General features: G+C 40.7%; 1 protein-coding gene and 1 long non-coding RNA gene across 7 annotated transcripts; one reads left to right on the top strand and one right to left on the bottom strand.

The window, feature by feature from the left end:
- Window positions 1-334: 334 nt before the first annotated feature.
- On the bottom strand, window positions 335-11,117 carry RAD51AP2 (RAD51 associated protein 2). Of its 6 annotated transcripts, none has more exons than XM_053285346.1 (4): window positions 10,973-11,117; window positions 5,374-8,277; window positions 4,179-4,271; window positions 335-1,227 (listed from the first exon to the last, which is right to left on the bottom strand). In XM_053285346.1, exons 2-4 carry the CDS (start codon window positions 8,243-8,245, stop codon window positions 1,109-1,111), a joined length of 3,084 nt encoding a protein of 1,027 aa, XP_053141321.1. In that variant the 5' UTR covers window positions 8,246-8,277; window positions 10,973-11,117; the 3' UTR covers window positions 335-1,108. The 6 variants fall into 6 exon arrangements, with proteins under 6 accessions (XP_053141321.1, XP_053141322.1, XP_053141319.1 ...); XM_053285347.1 differs by lacking the exon at window positions 10,973-11,117 and adding an exon at window positions 10,795-10,817; XM_053285344.1 differs by lacking the exon at window positions 10,973-11,117 and adding an exon at window positions 10,481-10,636.
- Window positions 11,118-15,404: 4,287 nt separating this feature from the next.
- On the top strand, window positions 15,405-22,563 carry LOC128340348 (uncharacterized). The gene is made up of 2 exons (XR_008313639.1): window positions 15,405-19,296; window positions 22,254-22,563. It is a non-coding gene; the product is annotated as an uncharacterized LOC128340348 (long non-coding RNA).
- The last annotated feature ends 435 nt before the right edge of the window (window positions 22,564-22,998 follow it).

The raw sequence follows: 22,998 nt of genomic DNA, 5'->3' as shown, positions 1-22,998 counted from the left end.
GCTGCGATTGGCTGCTGTGGCTATCCTTCAGTTTAGAAGGAAGCCCACACAGCCACTTCCCCTTCCTTTCTGCAGTCTCCATGACTACAGTTCACCTCCTGTCCATTACATGTGAATGCGGACAGTAGAGCAGGGGAGAGGGAGCAGAACCCCACAGTTCTGCGTTACATACAAATGTGGCCAATGGGTAGAGAATGTATCTGTATTGAGTTTCTGGGACTGGTAGCAGCTGAGAAGGGTGAATAAGATTATGCATCATGTAAATGTTAATTGTTAATAGGAGACAGTTCTTATTTGTCTTTGACTCAGAATATTCATGAATTGGAAACATAGCTTAATATAAAGAACTAAGCATGTGATCTCTTTATTAATAGGGACATCTGCAGTAATGCAACACTGTTTGACGGTTTCACTTGTCGTAATTCATTGTGTGATAGAGGTATTCTATATATGGTGGTTTATAATAACTCATTTGATTGAGAAAGGCGAGCAGACAACAAGATTTATTTAAAGGTTAAACTTTGGGTTGTTGTTTTTTAAGACTGATATCCAGACTAATGAAGCACTAGTGCTACAAGAAAAGTAATGATGCTTCAGAAGAGTTCAGCTAAAAGCTTCACCTCTCATGCAGGAAGGAGGGAAGGGGTTTCAACAGCCATTCCTACTCTTAGTGATAAAAGCTGCTGTATGACATAAATAGAAATGACATTTTGGTAATACAGAAATGAAAATAACCTATATGATTTTGCTTACAGTGCATGTATTTGAATCTTATTACCTGTAACAATATTAAACTTTAGAATGTTCATAAAATCTTTGCATAAATGAACAATTATTAATATGAAATACTGATCGGAAATACCTTAACATGTCATTTTAAGATTGATTTTAGCATTAAAACTTTAAAATGAAACATGCAAATATTTAAAAAACCTTTATATTTTTAGACAAAAAAGTGCTTCCTTTAAATTAGGGGTTCCCAACCTGTGGTATTCCAGATGTTGCTGAACTACAATTCCCATCATCCCCAGCCACAATAAGTTCAGCAATATCTGGCATAGCAGAGGTTGGGAACCCCTGCTATAAATGTTCGCTTTGTTAAACTGAACTATTTCAAATATGGATGAAGCTGTTTGGGCTTAGCTTTCCTTGACAATCCAATTCTTAAGGGACCACAACATGTTTTAAGAGGCTGTACTCTTATGAATCCATCCAGTAGACTGGGTCCTATATAAAAAGATAAGAAACACAATTTTGGAAACTGGGATTTTTTTAACCTCATCATTGTCTCTGATTAAACTAATGCAAAGGTTTCCTTAGTATGAAACTACATAGCCAATGTGTAATGTCTTCCGTGCATCATTAGGTTTTTTTAATGGTTAAGTATCAACTATGGAAAGGGCTAATCCACATCAGGACTTCAGTAGGTGTGTATAGAGCTTTTAACCCTCTCCTCTGGCCACAGTCCCAATTGAGATTGGGCTTTCTGTGGCTGCCATTTCCCCAAGTAAAGGATCTCTGGTTGGTGCCAATGGGAGCTTCCTTCTCAGGAGAAAAAACAGCTGGGGAGGTAAACTTGACTGGGAAGACAAATGGAAAGAAAGTATCAAAGCCTTCCACTATATCCATCAGTCCTGATCTGGATCAGCTCCCCCAACTGATAATTAAGAATAAAATGCAAGTACCAAGCTACAGATTTAACAATTGCCCTTGGGGGCTTGCCCTTTTTGTAAGCCAAAGTAGGGGTATGCACAAAACTGGTTTGCCCAGTTTGGTTTGAGTCCGGACCAGATTCGAATTGGACTGGGCATGTTCGTTTTTGCACACACCCAACCCCCACCCTGGCTCGGCTCAAATTCGAGCCAGTCCAGGATTTGAATTTATTTATTTATTAATGAAACTCACCACCAGGCCCGAGTCATTCTGCCACCTTTGGGGGGTGCTGCCTCTGCTATGAGGGGAGGGTCTGAAGTTTCCCTTTCCCTCTGCCAGCCCCCCTCCCCAGTCTTTTCTGGGTCAGTTTTTCCCATTTGAGGGCTTTTCCAGCCCTCTCCCAGCTCGCAGTGGCCATTTTGAAGGCCACTATGCATGCGCACGGGCTATTTTTGTGCCCAGGACACCCGAACAAAACCAGCTCAGAAGATACTGGGGGAAGGCTGCTGGGGGGAGGGGGAAGCTTCAGAGACACACACATCCCGCAGCTGCAGCAGCACTCTCCAGAGATAGCAGAACAACCCAGGCCTGGAGGCGAGTTTTTTTAAAAAATAATATTTATTATGTTTTGAACCCCAGACTGGCTCCAAGCCAGCCTGGGGTTGTTGTTGTTAATTCAATTTCTATACCGCCCTTCCAAAAATGGCTCAGGGCAAGCCAAATCAGGCCTGGTCTAGCACAAGGGTGAATCCTCATGCTGGCCCAGTTTGCACATCCCTAAGCCAAAGCAGGTGCTTATAACTGTGACCTGCACAGTGCCGATAAACATATGTACATTTTGACGTGGCTGTCATAGGTGTCTGCTACAGTGGTACCTTTGAGAAATAACACTTCCCTTCTCCAGTACAGGAGTAATTTCAAATTATTTTCCAAATGTGTTCCTTGTTTTTTGTTTTTAAGAAAGTGACAAAATTAGCTTCCTATCCTTATACCAAATCACGTAGTAGTCCTTTAAAAATGAAACCAAAAAAAGAGGGTAAGTTTACCTTTGGAGAGAGATTTTAATTCTCCAGAAGTTGCTTTGTCTAAGTTTCACAACTGCTTAGAACTTTATGAAGAAGTGGAAGCAGATTTTAGAAAAACTAAAACAGAGAGCAGCCTTCCTCAACCCACTTCGCTAACTTCAAGGCTTCTTCTTTTCCCTTTGTACAGTAATGAAACTACCAGTGCTGCATCAGACTAGTTTTAATGATGAAGGAGAAGAATCATATTCTTCAGTAAAAAAGCCAAAGGAGAAACCGATAACTAAATGCTGTATTTTCCAACCAGGAAAGCAGTGAAGCTCTACACACAATCCGTGTGTAGAGCCTGGGACGGTTATGCGGGGAGAGCAGGTTTAGCTGAAATAAGAGCCTCCCCATCTCTGACAACTTTTTAGAAGTCTTTAAAGATGCATCTGTTCACCCAGGCTTTTAATTAAATATTTTTATAGTTTTAATAGTTTTAACATTGTTTTAAAATATTTAAATTGTAATTTTTTAAACTTTTCTGTTTTCATTTATTTTGCTTTGTTGTAAACCGCCCATAGACATAAGTTTTGGGTGGTATAAAAATATGTTAAATAATAATAATTTTTATTATTATTCAGCATCACATGTAGTTTGGGCCTTGTGAAAACACTGGGATAAAAAAGACTAAGGTCAAGATATGATGAATGGCTAAGTTGTTATTAGCATCTGATACAGCTTATTTATAAATAAGACAATGGTTGACACCCAACTAATTCTGCACAGAAGCAGACACACAAGAAGGTTGTGTAACTGTGTGGATGCTCCAAGTTGCACAGTCTCTTATGTGCTTGCACAAGAATAGAGAAATGGGCTGACATCCACATTAATGTTGTACTAGAACAATAGGAGCAGTTGCACACACTTAATAAGTTTGTAAAGCTGCTCAAAGTGGTGGTGCTTTGTGATGTTTTGCCACTGCTAGTGGTACAACTTCTCCGGGTCATATACAAAGTTTTGCCAGAAGATTGTGCAACATGCTGTGCAGCATGTTGTGCAACTTGTCAACAACTTCCACTAGCACAAGGACAAGTCTGGGATGGACATTCCTTTCTTTGTGCAACATAGTGCACTAGTGCAACATATTTGCACTAGCACAGTGTTAGTCTGGATGTCAGCCACCATGTGTTCAACATTCAGTTTTCAATAATTATTCACAAGATGGTTTTTAAAGAACTGTCCTTGCTTTTTCTGTCTCTGGATTATAATTACTGGTTTGGCAATCAAAGTGGGGGAGAATTAAGACCAGACCGCAGACCCTCTCCAAAAAAAGGGCAGGTGGAAAGGATTGAACTACAGGGTAGAGCCTACAGTACATTTTCTGCTGTTGAACATGGAACTCAAACAAATTCTCATGTAATTGAAAGATGTCTACTTCATATGAATTAAACTGGAAAATAAATACAAAGAAGTGAAATACGTTTTTTAGTGCTGAGTTAAAGAAACAGAATAATTTACCTCTTTCTCTTTGTAAGCTTTGTTTCTTCATAAATGTATGAGACACAAATGCAGATTTCCAAGAAGGCGTTTTAGAACCATAATCACAATGTTCTTAAATAAGAAAAACATAACCTCTCTAAGTATGATATTTAATATTCAAAATGAAGCAAACAATTCATGCTATATGTGAATACAATGTGTTTAAAATGTAACAAACATACTTGCTACATATTACTCAATAAAACATTCTGACCCACTACTTTTTTTTACCAGTTACCTTGAAAATACAATTGGCTTGCTCACACGGCCATTTGGGGGTCGGTTGGAGACCAGCTTTTACTCCATTGACAGCACACAGTCAGAACCACCATTTGGGTCCTCTGGCCCAGGAAATAGGTGAGCAAGGTATAATTGCAAGTGGCAGCTGCAAGCCCCATCCCTTCAGGCAAAGGCCTCTGAAGGCCTCTCTGCTTTCCCAGCATGCCTTGCACTGCCAGCCGAATGGAAAAGCCTCATCATATCAGCCACAAAGGAGCAGGAGGCAGGACCAGCCCTGACTGGCCACAAAGGAACAGAGACAGAGGCAGCCCTGCTGAAACTGGTCTAGCTTCGGGAGTGTGCTTGCAGAATGGCATGTCCATGGATAGCAGCCGCTGTAGCTACAGATCACTATGTTTCCATGCAATGGTTGGTTAGATGAGCTGTGTAAATTCTCATTACCAGAGAGAATCTAAGTAGAAGAGCTCACTTCTCTTCCACCCTCAGTCAAAAGCGGGGTAGAAAAGGTGGGCTACTCTGCTGGAGGAATTTGCATGAGTTCCCACAATCATGTAAAACAGGGTAACCCAGCCCCTACCCTGATTTTAATTGTCATGTGAACCAGCCTAATTTGTAAAAGTCTGAGATTCAGTGGACAGTAACGTTCTGCATATTTTTCCTTCTTGATGGGATATTCCCCTCAGGGGATGAAGCCGCTCTGGGAAGAGCAGAAGGTTTCAAGTTCCCTCCCTAGCTTCTCCAAGACAGGGCTGAGAGAGATTCCTGCCTGCAGCCTTGGAGAAGCCGCTGCCAGGCTGTGAAGACAATACTGAGCTAGATAGACCAATGGTCTGACTCAGTATATGGCAGTTTCCTATGTTCCTATGTGTGTCACGGAACACCAGATTTATCTGTATAATCAAACATGTTGAATAATATATTTAAAAATAAATACCTTCAGAGGGTGAATATAATGATTCTTCATCAGAAATACTTGAAGAACAGTAGTCATGTGGTACTTCCTGCTCTCCAGGTCTTGTGAGTATTTTGTCTTTAGATAAACTTTGTTCATTCTTATTTTGCTTGGTTGCAGTGGTGTGGTTTACAGTGTCTTTTCCACAAGTGGAAAAGATCAAGTTTATTTTATTTTCACACACATTTCTGTAGTCTTCATCTAGTATGCTGTCAGAATTACTTTGTTTAAGGGGATCTTCCTGAAGAATATTTCTTCTTCCAAACAGTAAATTACTTTCATTTTCCTTACTAATTCCATTAAACATATGAAGCTCTTCTAATACAAGATCAAATTGGTTCTTCATTTCAAATGCATATGTGTTTTTAATTTCTGATGAAAAATGCTTTTTTATATCTTCAGAAAATTCTTGTTTTGGTGTGTGTGAAACCACCATTAAATTGACTTTAGATCCAACAGTGTTTGCAGATTCATCTTTGAAATATGGCACAATTAAATCATAATGTTGATTACTTTTGTTTGTATAATTCTGTTCAACAACTTTATTTTCTGTCCCGTTTATAGCCTTGACATTTTGTTTCACAAACACTAGGTCTGAACCATATTTATTTCTTAGTAAAGAATCTTTATGAAATGAAAAGTTCCCATGCTCTGCTTTTTTAAACTTATTATGCTCTAAGCTATTAGAAACTCTAGAATTACATATAGGGTGGTAATACTGTAATATATATTTAATGCTTTCAAATTTGAAGTTACTTTGTTTTCCTCTGTTCCCATGAAGGGCAATCTTACTTTTCCATGCTTTGACACAAACTGCTATATTTTGATCTACACAAAGATAATCAGGGGTAACTGAAGTTAAATATTGATCATTTTCTGAGAAACCTTTATATATGTTTAGATTATTAATTGGGAAGGGCACATCACTTATTTTATATCTGGGCAATTGGTTGGTGGTATTCAAATTTTCAAGATACTGAGACTTTTTATTTGTATTTTCTTGTACTAAAATAGAATTGCAGTTTGCAGTGTTTGTAAATAATTTTGGAGGAACACAATGGTAAGTCAGTGTATCAAGGACATTGTAGGAGGTCCTTGCACCATTATCTGTGCACACTTTGCTATATTTTTCATTATTTTCACAATTAAAGATTCTATTCCTTAAACATGAAATTAGATGCTCTTCTTCTGAATTATTACCAAGGTGAATTTTTTTATATGTCTCATAAGACGAAAGGTGGGCTTCCGCCTCAACAAAACCACAAGGACTTTCTTGCAAAACATTACGATGATCATTCCACTTTTTTCCTATTATTGCACTTCTAAAAGCCCCTATGTATTTTGGGGCATGCTTAATTTTGCTTGGAAAATAAATGTAATTTCTGAATCTCCTAGTTGTATGTCTTCTGCTTGCTTTTAAAACAAAATGAGAGGTTTTCATTTTTTTAATAGGAAGGATATTGTTTTCATTAGAAGCTTTCCTCACCCTCTCTTCTACATGTGTTACGACAGTAACTATTGTTTTAAGACTTGAATATTTAATGCTTAATTTTTCAAATATGTTTGGAACTGAAGACAAATAATTCAAAAATCCAATATTTTCTGTCAGGTCTTGCATTTTGCGGGGATTACATAAGCTTCTTCTCCCTAGAGAAGAACTATTAACATTATTGTCTGGTACAATCTGATTATTAGAAAGCACAAATTGCCTTGCCATTTGTTCTTTTTCATTATCAGCTACTGAAAAGATACCATCTTCTAAAGTATTTTTGGAAAATACAAGACATTCTTTAGTACTTCCTTCCTTAGATACTTCCCTTTGTTGCACATTGAGTAAAATTTGTTGGCTGAATATTGCAGTGTGATTTTTTTCAGTTGCTGTTCTACAATGATATATTCTCTTTTCTTGTAAAAGTAACTTAAAAGCAGCACATTTCACTAATGGGAGGTTTATAACTGCACAGTTTCTTAAATACAGCATATACATGTGCTGAAATACTTTGTTTCTTCTGAAATTATTATGTGTAGGGAACCTTGTTTGTTTACTGCAAGATAAAATATTTCTATCCTCCTCTACAACATTTTTATTTTCACAGAACAAAGATTTAAGGGGTGACTTACTTACTTTCATAAAGCTGCTAGCTAACAAACGCATGTGTAGAGTTTTGCCATTGCTGGCCTCACCATCTATAACTGGTTTTGGAATATGATATTGTTTTCCTGACCTAGAAATTTCATTTATGCATTGACAACCTGTGCTGTTTTTATAGCTTTGAAATTCCTGTACATCCTTAAACAAAAATTCAATCCTTGACATAACACTTTCTACCAAGATATCAGGAAAAAATGTATTTACTGTTGGCAATTCACTCCCCTTCAAACTACTCCCACTCTCTAATGATTTTTCTTTTTCTTTAGTACATAAGGCACAAAATTCTGGTTTTGTGACCAGCAGACCATTTTGGTTAAATTCAGAACCAGAATCTCTTATGCCATTACAGTCATTACTTTCAAGAGTCCACTTTTCACAGAATGTTATATTTCCTAACAACCTTGATTGTAAATTGGCATTCATATGTGGCTTAAATTGTGTACGCTGCCTTATATTAGGTTTTAGGTTTGCATTGTTTCCCACTTGTAATTCCAAACTATTCTGACTATAATTCCATAATACTTTTGGAAAACTGAGAGATGTTTTTGATAACTTTTTATCTACATGGTTTAGCTTTTGCAACAACTGTAGTTGCCCCTCTTCTGAACTCAAATGATTTGTATCTATTTTAATTTTCTTTGGCTGTGGTTCTTCAGTTTCTTCTGATGTGGGTAAAAATGTTTCAAAGCATGAGTTTTCCATGTTCTAAAGAACATGAACTGGTAGGGTCTGTTCTGAAATGTAAACCAACATATAGACTGTTAAAATTCTACTAAATAATTGTAGTATACTAAGTAATTTATGCTGAATAGTAGTAAGTACTTCCACTATTTTGTGTATTTTAAGTTGCACATAATTTTTGTAACATTGTTTTCATTCATATTCTTATCATTTTGCCACATGAAAGACTAGCAATGACGACAGCATATTCATGTTTGCTGATTTACCATAGAAGTGAATTAAACTTTTTAAAAATACATTTTTGTTTAATCAGACATCCCAGTGATTGTAGGGCTTTTAAAGAACAGTGCAAAATATAGTTACTTGCAACGAGATCCCATTAGTGTAAAAGGAACTTACTTCCCCTTAAGTGTTATTAGGATCACAGCTCTAGGCAACAATTCAAAGGAATAAAGTTTGGGCTAGGTACTTCTCTAGAGTTTATTCAGAAGGGTATGATTTTCTTCTGTACTGTTAACATTTTAAGAACATGAGTATATCATTATTGTGATATACTCACAATAGGAAAGACCCTATTAAATTAAGCCTATGAGGAGACTTATGGTGCTTTCTACTGAGTATAAAGTTTTGGCGTTGACTACAATGGACAGAGGCAACTGAGAAGGGTAAAGATAATCCCCAAGAATGGCAGTGCATGTGGGGGAGGGGTTTAAGTACTACCTAGATGCTATGTATGGTGACCAAGGTGGAAGGGGGACCCTGTCATTGTGGAGCAGGCAGGGAGCGGGCTAGAAATGCATGGTGCAGGTGGACAAAGTAGCTAGTAGACACCTGTTGATGACATCCGTATGAGTCACTGGAAGTCATTCTCCAGAAGGAGGCTGGCTCTGTCAACAAATCTATGCATAATGCTTCCAACCTGCTTCCCTGCACATTCTGCCATGTTCCTACCCAAGTAATATTCACACAGACAAAAAAATTCATTAGAGGAAGTCCCAAAGAGCCAGCGTGGTGTAGTGGTTAGAGTGCTGGACTAGGACCGGGGAGACCAGAGTTCAAATCCCCATTCAGCCATTTGCTGGGTGACTCTGGGCCAGTCACTTCTCTCTCAGCCTAACCTACTTCACAAGGTTGTTGTGAGGAGAAACTTAAGTATGTCGTACCCTGCCTGCTCTGGTCTCCTTGGAGGAAGAATGGGATATAAAATGTAAATAATAATAATTAAAAAAAATGTTCCAAACATTTGTTTGTAAATTGGATGTTCATAACTCAGAACATATAGTTCTTAAGAGTGATGATTTGTTTATATGGGAAGTAACTTGCCTAGGGAGCAAGAGGTTGCTGGTTCAAATCTCCGCTGGTATGTTTCCCAGACTATGGAAAACACCTATATCAGGCAGCAGCGTTATAGGAAGATGCTGAAAGGCATCATCTCACACTGTGAGGGAGATGACAATGGTAAACCCCTCCTGTATTCTATCAAAGAAAACCACATGGCTCTGTGGTCGCCAGGAGTCGATACCGACTTGACGGCACAACTTTACTTTATATGTATATTGTCTGGTGTCCATGGCAAAACATACAAATAATGCCTAGCCCATTATAATAGAGAAGCTTTCTGTATGTATTCAGTTACAAAATGGTTAAATAAAGAAAATCAGAAGGGTCAGTTCAGGCCAACCCAAATGCATCTGGCTATGTAATTTGGGGGTGGGGAGAGGCATTTTGTATTGTTATATGGTGTGAATATATACAGAAACAGAGAATCAATTCAGATTATACTGACTGACTATGCTAGAGACATGAGAATGTAGACCATTGCCTAAACATGCGAAAAGTGTTCACCCCAACCACCACGCCATGCACACTTGATTAAGTGGTGGCACCTCAGCACACTCCTAAGCTACCAACAAGGGACTGAAGCAATTCCTGGAGATTCCCATCCCCGATTCCATTTTTCTTTTACAAAATCATATATCAAGCAAATCTCCAGGATTTCTTTCTTTAATCTCCTAGAGACTAATGTGGATCCCTGGAGGACTGGGAAATTTAGCTCTTGTCTTGTCACATCCCTAATAATCGCATGGGAGGGGCCCGTCTGGTCAGACGGTATCATTCAAAGCGGCAGAGCGAGGGTGAGAGCTGTAAACTTTAAAACGGAGGGGTTGCAGTTACAGAGACGCAGGAAACATATCTCTGAAGAGACTCCTGCAACGTGTGGTGTGTATCATTTGACCCACATAAAAAGGCGGGCACCTGCGGTGTTGTTGCTTGCTACCACCCTCTCTGCCTGCGCAACCCGCCCGCGCACCCTCGTCGTCCTCCTCCTGAGGGCCAGAGCTCAGGCAGCGTCTCCCTTTCCCGCGCTTTCCAAGTTCCCGCGCGAGCCTTCTGGAAGCGGGCAGCGTCCTGAGGCCTCGCGCGCGCGGCCAATCGCCGCGAGCCGGCCCACAGAAGCAAGGCTTGGCGTTTACGGCCAAGCAAGTACACCCTAGCTTGCAGGGTTCATGTGCTTCTAATTTGTAGCATTAGCTGTTGTGCTTTGCTGCGCTTCTCCCACGCCCAGATACCTCCCGCTTGGAGCAGTCGGCATGAGAATAGGCAGGCAGACGCCTTGCTTTTTTATCTTCTTCTCTGTGGGAGAGGAAGGTTTATGCAGTGAGAGAGATGACCGGGTCTTCACTGTGTGCCTTTTGGGGAACAAATCCCATTGAGCACAGGGTGGGGCTTACCTGTGGGTAAACTTACCCTGTGAGTAAACTTTCAAAGGACTGAGTTGACGGAAAGATTTGATTCATTCTTAATGAGCATTTAGGATCGACCGTCCATTTTGCAAGAATAAACTTTTTAAAAGGCCAAAATATGCATCTCCCCCACCACCACCTTTAAGTCATGATTCTGGCAGTTTCTAAGACTGAGAAATCACGGGTTGTAGTCTAAGGTTCTTCCGGAGGAGGAAAATATTTGGATATAACCGCATGTTTCTGTAAGTGTGTGACAGAGAGAGAGAGAGAAAACGGGTGACTGTAATGACAATATTAAGACTATCAGCATTTTTGTCTTAATCACATTTTGAATTGCAGCTTGGGGCAAACGTCTTCACTTAAATTGAAATTAAATTGAATTTGTGACTTCCAAACCTCTCAAATTCAGTTTTTCTTATATGGCTAAAATTAAATATAACTGCTGTTCTTAAAGTTTGTATGATTTTTTGTATGTTCTATTGTCATGCTTTTATCTTTTATGAGCCTCTTTGAGCAATTTTGAATAGGCAACATACACATTGAATAAGTAATTCTGAAGAAACTGCATTTTACTAAAATATCTGTTCTCTGAATTTATTGTGATACATAAATGGAAGCTCCAGGTCAGAGGCAGACCTCCAGGTGTCCATGTGTACTTTGAGTTTAGATTATAGTGAGTACTGTCTAGACCAGTGGTTCCCAAACTGGGTGCCTCCAGATGTTGCTGAACTACAACTCCCATCATTCCCAACCACAATGGCTTTTTTTCAGGGCTGTCTTTTTCAGCCGTTTTTCCAGGGCTGTCTCCTGGAAAGAGGTTGTTACAATCCCATGAACAGCCTGGAACCGCTGCCAGTCTGTGAAGACAATACTGAGCTAGATAGACCAATGGTCTGACTTCGTATATGGCAGCTTCCTATGTTCCTAACAATCTTTTGCTTCCTTATGCATTAAAGGGATACTAATTAAAGTGTACTAATTTTCTCCACAACATTCCTTGTGGAGTCTTTCGACAAAGAACATTGGTTTATAGGTTCATTCCTTGTTAACATATCTCTCACAAGGACACTGGGTGCAGTTTGCTGCTTTATATTGGATTAGTTAGGAGGGGAGAGTGACAGATCAGAGGCTCCTTTCTCTGACGTGCACCCATTTGTATGGAAGGGCTACTATGTGAAGCAGCAGGTTGTAGTCCCACTGCTTGTGTGCATGTCTGCTGGCAGAGAAGAGGTCCAGCTTCACTTGTAATCAACAGCCGCAGCTTGCTGTGAGTAGATTGCTGCAAGACTCTTATGCAATTTGTAATTTCTACACTAATGTTTATATCTATAAACTAAATACATACAAAAAACCTCATGGGAACTCAGTGGTGCAAATACAGCAAATTTTCTCTTGTCCAGGAAATGTCTAGGAAGGAAGTTCTAATTTCTAGAGATGTGCACTAATCAGTTTTTGTGATCTGATTCGAGCTCAGATAGAATTGCAAAATACTCAAATTTATTCATCAAAACAGCGGCCATTGCCAGCTGTTTCAACAAATCAACTCAAATTGATTTGAATGATTCGTCTATAGGGAACAATGGGGAAGTCAAATCACCCAATTGTTCCACATGGGTAGGTCCTATAGACACCAGTGGATTGGGTAGTAGGGCATGTTGGGCACTACCTACCATCAAACCCACAAAGGAAATGGGCAAGCGAGTGATTTTAAACAGATTTTCAACCTTTCCCTGAAACCCTCATAGGATTCTATGGGGAGGGGGGTTAGGTTAAAAAAATTTTTTAAATCACCCATTTGCCCATTTCTTTTGAGGGTTGGCTGATCGGCAGCACCCATCATGATGTACCACCCAACCCACTTTGGTGAGTCGGACCTGCCCATGGGGAACAATTCTTTCCCCATGGGTAGAATTCTTTTGAGTTACCCATTTTTCCCTCTGGCTGAAACAAGCAAGAGTGCACAAATTTTGCAACACTGCCTTGAAAAACACTGCAGAACAGAAGCACACAGTTCCTCCCAACACAGAACACCACATTTTGCCAAAGACACAGTAAAAAAATGGCCAAAAAAAGAATCACTGACCCAGAAGCCACTGCCAGCCACAGTGCCTGCGCTGCAGTTACATCATAGGTAAAAATTGCTCTCACACACAAAATTAAGAAGTCCTTATTTCAGCATTGCAACAGGTGCAATTTTTCACATTTTTTCTGAGTGCACCTTGCAATTCAGATTGCAGAGCAGTGAGTGAAGCACAAGTTAGTCTCAAGGCATGGAGTTCATCATAGCAATAACCAATAAATATTAGCGAGAGAGAGAGATGAGTTGCCATTGTCCATTAAACCACAACCCAAGGAAGGCAGGCACCCAAGTTCTGCCTTTGTCAATCTGAGATCCAGCAAAACCAGATGATCCTTCTGCACTCCTGAGGCACAAAATGGTTCTCTGTCTCTCCACCTCCAAGCAGTCCCTTAAATACATTTTTAAAATTCCTCCTTTTGGCTCCCTTCTCCATCCCCCGACCCAGTTAGGGGCACAGTTGCCCATGACAACTTTTTATTTGAATGACAACAAGCCAATCAAGAAGCAAGGCGAGCTCAAGCCAATCTGAAGGCAGTGCCAGAAAACCAATCCACGAAGGAAAAACATGGAGTCAAATAATGTTCGAATCATTTGAATCAATTTGAGCTCAAATCAGGGTTGATTTGATTCAAACTCAAATCAGGCCCTTATTCTAAGGGTGATTCAATTCGAGTTTGAACCACTCAAATTGCCCCAGTTAGAGCTTGAATTGATTCGACTCAAAACCAATTTGTACATTGCTACTACTTTCTTATTATTATCTTTCCTTGAGTGTTGTTTTGGCATCTAAGATCCTGTTCTATCCCTCCTAAGAAGAGTCCTGACCGATCGTGAATCAGTCAAAAAGTCTGTGTACTCTAGTATCTTGGTTTCAACAGTAGCTAGCAAGATCTGGAGAGCCTAAAGTGGAGCACAAAGGCAGCTTCCCTCCCCTGTTTTTTTCACTTCCCCAGCAACTAATATTCAGGGTAATACCACATCTGAAAATTTAGTTGTCTGATCCTGTTTTAGAAAATTTAGTTGTCTGATCCTGTTTTAATACCATATAAGCTCATGGCCATCACCTATCTTATGGTGGTGAATCCCATCAGTTAATTTGGCATTGTGTGGAGAAGTACTTTCTTTTGTCCATTCTGAATCTACTGCTCATCGGTTTCCTTGGATGACCAATTTCTAGTCCTGTGGCCTGTTCCGAACCTGGGTTTAATGTGGATTACCAACATTAGTGTGATTGTGTGGACCCACACCAAGGTGGGATTCTCAGATTCATCTTGGACCATAAACCACCGTGCCATAGGTTCACACAGTAACCAGTACTCACACTCAGTAAACCTAGATCCAAGCAATTGTGTGAAACAGGCCTATAAAAGGGTGAAGCGGGGGGAATCATCCCCTGTCTCCATATTGTGCATAATTTAAACTGAGTTTTATGAACCATATCAGGCCTTTTTGCTAAGGTGAGTAGCCCCAAACACTTCAGCCTTTCCTCACACAATTCTCCAATTCCTTGATCATTCCATTTGTACTTTATTCCACCTTTATAGCTCTACAGTGTCCGTGCGTGTGCGGGGTGGGGGGGGCAGCAAGAACTGTTCACTGTTTTAAGACCAGTATTGGGACTAATAACCAGGCCCACAGTACTTCACTTGCAGGAGCAAGAGATGAATGCAAAAGATCTCTGTTTGCTCACCTGTGTACTGTGTGGTTGGTACTGGGCTGGCAGTGGTGGGGGTGGGGCAGAAGGTGGAAAAACTTAAAGGGGGAGCATGTTCAGAATATTCTAGAACATAAGTATAATCTATAGATCAATGGTAGAGCTCGTGTTTTGTATGTATACAGATTCAGGCTCAATCCCTAGCAGCAGTCTTGTTGTCCAGCAGCCCCGACAAGTCCTTAATGTCAATGGGAGACTGCACAGAATGTCACTCACTGTTTACAGAAATGATGGAAAGGAATAAATATATTGCTTGTCATAGTCATACCACAATCATTCATTTATCATGCTGCTACAATCGGCACACAAATATATAATAAATGTCATGTACTAAGAGAGTCTTATTTTTCCGTAAACCAATTATTGCACTTAGAGCACTCGGAAAATCCAAGCTACAGAAGAGAAGCTGCTTCAGGGGGAGATGTCTGGATATCTTACAGGACAACTGTGAACCAATCAATCATGATGATGATGATGAGTGATTGGTTCACAGTTGTCCTGTAAGATATCCTGACATCTCCCCCTGAAGTAGCTCGGATTTTCCTAGTGCTCAAAGTGCAATAATTGGTTTATGGAAAAATATGACTTTCTTAGAACATGACATTTATTATATATTTGTGTGCAGATTGTAGCAACATGATAAATGAATGATTGTGATATGACTATGACAAGCAATATATTTTTTCCTAAAAAGAACTTTGTCTGAAATTTTGGAACACCTTGACTATTACATTAGGCAGTACTGATGTTGGTAACATTGGAACTGGAGTTCTGGAAGCCTTACCCCATTAGGAGTTGGATTCAAACCTGTTCGAATTTGTCCAGCTCATAAGAGGATTCACAACTGTCTGTACTAGTCTTGGGAAAGAATACTCGCCAATCAATTTAATAGAATGGATAGAATGATTATCTGGAATATTCTCTTCAATTATTATTACTGCATTGGTGAATATTCTTTTCCAAGTCTAGCCTATGCCAGGCTTTCGTGCCAGTCTCCGTGTGTGTGTGTGTGTGTGTGTGTGTGTGTGTGTGTGTGTGTGAAAACTACGAGAAGGGCACTGAGACAGAAGGCTAGAGACTAGAAACTGAAAAACAATTGGACTGCTGAGCATGCTCAGTCAGTAGCCTCATATCCTGACAGGAGGCATGAGATGGTAGTTACGTCTGCTTCCCCTACCTTTGGAGGCAAACTACTGCGCTATACTCTGGCTGGCTGGCATACTACTGAATATACTGAGGGCCTTTATCTGCACCTAAGGATGAAGATTTTTTCTAGTGAGCCCTCTCAACTGCCAGTTTCCACCACCCCGCTTTCACAGTTGTAAGGGGGGTTTTGTTGTTTTGCTTGGGAATAGAGAACGTGCTTCCTTTTCTCCCTTTTCCAAGATTTCTCAGGAAAGCTTTAATACAATTGAAGTGTTTTTAAACTCTAACCTGAAAAGCTGGGGGTGAGGGGAATCAAACAGACTGCAAACTGCATTGAGAAGCATCCACCCATCATTAGGCAGAATATGCTAGATGAGCCAGATTGGTTGGGCAGACTATATTATGTATATTGATTTAAATCTATTGTTCAGAGCAAAGATCTATTTGGAATGCATACAGAAGATATACCTAATTTTATTTTCCTATAACTATTGTATTTTTATATAAAGGACTATATATTAGATTTGGACATTATTTCAATCAGATTATATATTATATAACACAGGCATGCTGAGAGAAAAACCAGCACAAAATAGTATCCTACTAGCTGACCAGGCGCAGAGTGTCTGCACCCCTAGTTCTCCCTGACTCTTCCCCCCCACCTTCAGCCCTTTCTCGTTCTACCTTACTCTCCCTCCATTTCAGGGCTCAGCCAGTTCTCTTCCCATCCCTTCAGCCTGTCTCCCTCCCTGCCCTCTCTGCTGGCAGCTCTCATCCTCCTTGCACGGAGGCCAGCACCGTCTGCTCAGCCGCTTGCAATCGCACCTCCTCTGCGTCCCTCCCCCGACAGCTCTCATCCTCCTCACCAGGAGCCTGGTGCCCTGTTTTTGTTGGCTGCTCGGCCGTTTGCAGTGGCAGTGCCGCCTTTTCCTCGACCGCCCCTGCTTCCCTCTCCCCACCAGCTCTCGTCCTCCTTGCAAAGAGGCCAGCAGCCCCATTTCCTCCTCAGGGCAGCAGGGCATTGCCCACCGCCCATCCTCCTCCTCAGGGCAGCGGGGCTTCGCCCATCCTCCTTCCCAGGATAGTGAGCCGGTGCTATCAGGAGGCGTGGCTAGAACTCATGCACATATCTTCCCCTCTGTCAGCCAATCGCCTCCTTTCTGCCACGTCCCCATGCATCCCATCTTGGAGAAATAATTACATAGATGGAACAATGTAAATTAAAATGACCATAATAATGAAATGTTTTAATTTTTACAGAGAAAGACAAACAAAATTTTGCAGATCAGAAACTGAGTAAAATAATAAAGGCAATAGACCTAACAGTGAAAAATTAACCATGCAGAAATGCAAGAAATGTATTGCAGTGCTTCAGCCTTCCTGCACAGTTTCATAGCACATGGTTCTTAACAGTGATACACAATTTGTTCATGATATTATTTTACTATCTTTTAAACTAATTTTCTTTACTCAAACTAAATCAAAATTATAATATCAATATTCCATTGAGCTCTTCCTAGAGCTTTCGCAGACAGCAGGCTACTGTGAGACTTTAATGCGAGTTTGAAGCTGCCAAAAAAACTCAACACAAAAAGTGGATTTTTTTAAACTTTGGATATAAACCTGGCTACTTTCTAACGTGCAGTGAAAAACCCGAATTGTGTGTGAAGTGCTCCCTGATAGTTTACAGGACCTTCAGGGTAAATCTGGCCAATATGTGAATGCACCCCCTCCATTCTGGAAGAGATGCGAACTAGAAGCCGGGTGTGGAAAACTTCCTGATAATTACCTTCACAAATGCTCAAGTAATGCACAAGAAGTTGACTATTTCTGTGGATAATGATCAATAAAATGCACAAGTAGGTATTTTAAAACAAACAACTTTGCTATGTGACATTTAGCACTGAGGTTTTTGCTGCAAACATCACATGCTAGAGTGTTATGTCTATGGTTCTAGTTTGTTTATATATAATCAGCCTAACTCAGATCTACACGAACAATGAGTGGAGTGTGCCAGTCCTTGGCTAGTAGACCTATAAAACTTCTTCATTGTTAATTTTATAATTTCACGTGTACTTTGGCTGGAACATATGGTACAGAGAAGGTAAATAATAAATTAAAAAGTGGTAAAGCAATTGCCAGTCCTTGAAATGCCCCAAGATGATGATGACAATCAAAACCTCAGTTTATCTCTCTCCGAGGGCTGATTCCCTTATGATGGAGGCAGTCACAGGCTAGCCTCGGAAGTGTTTGAGTGCAAAATGCTTGACTGTGAAATGGTTCAAAATTATGCTTGAGTATAAAACTTGGCAGCATCTGTGTAAAATGGCACATCCATATGAGCAATGTATGTCACTTCATTTCTGTAGTGGGAGGAAGTAGGGCTACAAAAGGCAATAAACGGCTGGAAGAAATCAACTACTGGAATGTTTTTACGGATGAATTATAAAATTGTTTTTAAAAACTTCCATCTCCCCTCCATTTTCTTCTCCAAGCAAGATCCTTGCATTGACCTTTGCCAGAAGAGTGACTGGTACAATTTCTCTCCAACCCAAATATTGCAAGGTTAGCACAAAGATGCCTTTAGCAGCCAGCTTGCATTGCTGTGCTGATGATCTAGGAAAGCGGTATCTGAAAAAAATATCCTTTTTTAAAGTGAGAAAATAACTGTGTTTTAAGGTATGATCCTAACTGATAATCACAGCCTAAAGACCTGAAGTGTGTTCTTGATACAAAATATGGTTGCATTTTCAGTTTTCTGAAACTGCAATTTGAGACGTGGTCCAAGCAGTTCATCTTCCACTCGCTTCAACAGAGGCTGAGAGCAGTGCATAATACAATTATTATTGGGGTTTTTTTTACTTTATAAATCCTTTGCATCTCAGTGTAGGCATCCAAAATTAAATGGTATTGATGAAAATACCCAGTAGGCATGAATAAAATATCCAGTGCCATAGTGTTGCTGTACTGCCTAAAACAAATTGCAAAATAAATAAATAAAAATCCTACAATTTTACATGGGTAGTTTTTACTGCATTCTTGTCTTGGTCAATCCAAAACAATGAAGCAGCTGCTTGCCTTATTAGTTTCACAGCAGGAACTGTTAATTCAGTTCCAAATCCAACATTAACCACCAAAGGCTTTGCTCCTAAAATATAACAGATTTAGTTAGGCTACATTGCTTTATCACTCACCATGCTATTTCTTTAATTTTTAAGACAAATTTTGCCTGCAAATAGCTTGAATCCATTAATATCCTTACACCTTATTCTTTTGTTGGAAATTGCAACTGATGTAGAATAAAGCATTCATCTCCTGACTGGAATTTATTCATTTGTGAACACATTGCATCAAGGCCCAGTTCCAGGTCTGTCGGGGCATTCAGCAGGTGAGAGGTTCAAGAGGCTCCTTCATCTGTGCAGAGGGCAGTGTTTTTCACAGGAGTACAGCAGATCTTCTCCTTCCCTATTGACAAATGGTAGGGATGCAACAGCAACCGCTGATCTCACCTTCCAAGAGAGAGAGGAGCAAGAGTCACTACTGCCATTGCCACGTCTCTCTCATTTATCAGTGGGGAGGGAGGAATGGGAGGAGCTGCCCCTGCTTTCAAGAGACTTCTCTTCCTCTCCACCTTCCCCATCAGGCATGCATGGCAAAGCCACAAATTCCTTTGCTCCCCAAACAAAAAACTGTTTGACTGGTGTTGACATTGCTGTGGTTATTAAGTGGAATAATTATTGTTCTCCAAGTGCACTCGCTTTTATGGTTTATTCCTGGACATATCCAAGAATGGGTCTTTGAACCTTGCTGTGAATCCAAATGGCACTTCTGAATTTGCTTCCAAATGTAATGACTTTTCATAAGGTCATTGCATTGTTTCTAAAGTGTTATTGCTGCAATACATTCCATGGTAAATTTATGCATAATATCTATATTTTTATCATTAGCTATTGAAAGAAGCATCACTTCTTTTCAGACATGCTTGTAAGATTTTGCATGGCGGTAACAGATAAAAAGCAGCTAATTGTAAGGGAAATATTTGGGTTGTGTAAATTAACCTATCACATTAGGGAAAAACTAAAATAATTTCCATTTATCCACATCACTTTAATAATTTATTAATAATAATAATAATAATAATAATAAATTAATAATAATAATAATTTATTATTTCTTCCTATTGTGAAGTCATTCCAAACTCCAGCTGCTTCTTACTGGCTATGAAACATCTAAATAAAAACTGGGGAGGAGGTAGGGAAGAGGAAAATGTCTTTAAAAAATGCTTGTACACCACCATTAGATGCTTTAGGAAATAACAGTAACATTACAGAAACCAAATAAGATTTTTTCCAGTTAGGGCTTTGAAACAACCTGAAACAATTAACTTTGCCTTAAGAACAAGATCAAAATTTGGAAGCTTCTTCAGTTTATGTGACTTATTGAGCCTCTTCTCATGATCCGTGAGAAGGGCTCCAGGGCAGGCTCCAGGGAGAGGGGTTACACTTACCCTCCGCACATACGATCACCGCACCAGTGCTGGATGCACTCCTCACGTGCTCAGACAATTCCCTATGTGCCGAGGCAGCAGGGGTGGGGGGTTTGGGGCTGGGATGTGTTGTCCCGGTCCACAAAACTACCAGGATGCACCACGCAAGTGTGCCGTGCATCATGGGGAATCTCCCTTCCCCAGGCTCCCTACTGCAACTGCCACATGAGCAAAAAACGGGGTTGAGGTAGCACTCGCTCCCTTAACCTCATTTAAGAGGATGGCTATTTAGGTGGATTTTATTTGAGAGGAGAGCTAGAGGCGAGTCTCATGATCAGTGAGACTCGCCAGATGGGGTTAGGTGGAGAGAGCGGGCTTAGCCTGCTCTCCCTGAAGATGAGCAAGCCTGCAGCCCTGGGTGGTCGGATCAGCTGCCCACACGACTGCCGGCTCCGTCATGGAGCTGGCGGGGGCTGCTGGGATTGGCGGCCGCATGGCTCCTGTGGCAGCACACAATCGCCAAAAAACGGGCTTGGCTCCCTTAGCCCGCTTTTTGGTGATTGTGAGAATCGCCTCCTGGACTTGTGGTAGCAAGCATGACCTGTCCCATTAGCTAAGCAGGGTTTGCCCTGGTTGCAGGGCGACTAGAAGTGTGAGCACTGTAAGATATTCTGCTCAGGGGATGGAGCTGCTCTGGGAAGAGCAGAAGGTTCCAAGTTCCCTCCCTGGCTTCTCCAAGATAGGGCTGAGAGAGATTCCTGCCGGCAACCTTGGAGGAGCCTCTGCCAGTCTGTGTAGACAATACTGAGTTAGATGGACCAATGGTCTGACTCAGTATATGGCAGCTTCCTATGTTTGGGTTTGCCATCGTGGAACCGCTGAGATTGGCCCAATCCCGGTGGTTCACATGCATGTGCAAAACCAAGCAGGGCTCCCTTAGCCCAGTTTTGCACATGCTTGTGAATAGCCTCACAATATCATATGTCATGACAAAGGTAAAGTGTTCCATCAAGTTGATTTTGACTCCTGGCGTCACAGAGCCCTGTGGTTTTCTTTTGGTAGAATAGAGGAGGGGTTTACCACTGCCTCCTCTCATGCAGTTTGAGATGATGCCTTTCAGCAGCTTCCTATATCGCTGCTCCCCAATATAGGTGTTTCCCATAGTCTGGGAACTATGGTCTGGGAAACATACCAGCGGGGATTCACACCAGCAAGCTCTTGCTCCTTAGGCAAGCATCTCCCCACTGTGCCACTTAAGGTGACTGATATCTATTAGTAAAATGGGGTTAAGTTTGAAGATCCCCTGAGACCAAAAGTGAGTCTGGGAAGAGTGCAACGACATTTTCATTTTCCCATCCAATTATGTCAGAGCCATTTGATTGGGGGTGGGGGGAGCATCAGGTGAGGAAGGATGAGGGAAAGTAGGGAAGAAGGTGAGGAGGAGAGTTGGGTTAGGCAGGGTAAGAAAGGAGGGTGAGAAGGTGCACTGGGAAGGTAGCCAAGGGAGGAGGAAGTCCATTTTGACCATTCCTAAAGGAACCCTTAAACTGCAAAAGGGGATAGAACTGGCTTTGAGAAATGCATGCTCATCTGTTCCAGTCTGTCCCCCACCCACCCCTTGGTTTCAAAGGCCAAAGAGTTCCCCAGTGCCATCGGGGGCAACCGGGTTGAGTACCTTGATGTCAGTTGAAGAATGTGGCATGCAGTTTTTATGTTTTAGCCCAAGGATAATCTCCTGTAATGGCGTTCTGGCCACTATAGCGTAACAATAGCATCTTATGAACAATAGCATATTAGCATCCCCTAATGACTGGGCAAAGAGGGACCTTTTTAATATGGCGATTCTCTTTATTTTGCAGAGGAGGAGTAACTGGCCTTATCCACCCCAGCATAGTACCTCCAGTGGCTGTTGCTGATGTCTATCTTTTGTTTCATTTTAGATTGTGAGCCCTTTGAGGACAGGGAGCCATCTTTCTTTCTTATCTATCTATCTATCTATCTATCTATTTGGTGTGTTCTATTGGGTGTGTTGGTATGTTTTAATGGAAATTTAATGTGATTTTAATATGTTTTAACTGTTAAATTATTGGTTTGTTTTATGCTGTAAACCACATAGAGACTTCAGTAGTGGGCAATATATAAATCTATTAAATAAACAAATAAACATTGTATTCATTCGTTCATTCATTTTTCTATGTAAACTGCTTTGGAAACTTTTGTTAAAAAGCGATATATAAATATTTGTTGTTGTTGTTATGACCCCCAGAGCCATCACGGGACAGCTGATACTACAGTCTCTCTACCTGAGCCAGCCACTTCTTAGTTTGAGCAGAAGGACAGCTTTCCCCATGAATCTGTGAAGCATGAGAGTGAGGGTAAAAGGCAGAAAAAAATTGTCTTTTCTTCCCTCTGAGTGAATTTTTAACACACTTATTTGACTGAGTAATAAGCACTGTTGTGTTGCCCAGCCTGCATAGACTGTATTTCCATAACACGATCCTTGGCCTTTTCCATAGTAGCTATACTGTTGTCTCTGCTTGTACCTGGGATACCACAATATGCACATGTCCCCAGTCAATGGGAAGGTGATTAGTTATTCTGATC

This window comes from Hemicordylus capensis, chromosome 1 (assembly GCF_027244095.1).
Source record: "Hemicordylus capensis ecotype Gifberg chromosome 1, rHemCap1.1.pri, whole genome shotgun sequence".
NCBI lineage: Eukaryota > Metazoa > Chordata > Lepidosauria > Squamata > Cordylidae > Hemicordylus > Hemicordylus capensis.
Note: the sequence above shows the minus strand (reverse complement) of the source record. Positions and strands in the feature narration are given on the sequence as shown.

What these genes read in the sequence shown, in the direction of transcription:
- RAD51AP2 (XM_053285346.1), bottom strand. Translation starts at nt 8,245, where the DNA reads ATGGAAAACTCATGCTTTGAAACATTTTTACCCACATCAGAAGAAACT. An exon ending in ATTATATTCACCCTCTGAAG is followed by an intron (nt 4,272 to 5,373) that starts GTATTTATTTTT and finishes TTCTTATTTAAG; the next exon opens with AACATTGTGATTATGGTTCT. An exon ending in AAGCTTACAAAGAGAAAGAG is followed by an intron (nt 1,228 to 4,178) that starts GTAAATTATTCT and finishes CTTTTTATATAG; the next exon opens with GACCCAGTCTACTGGATGGA.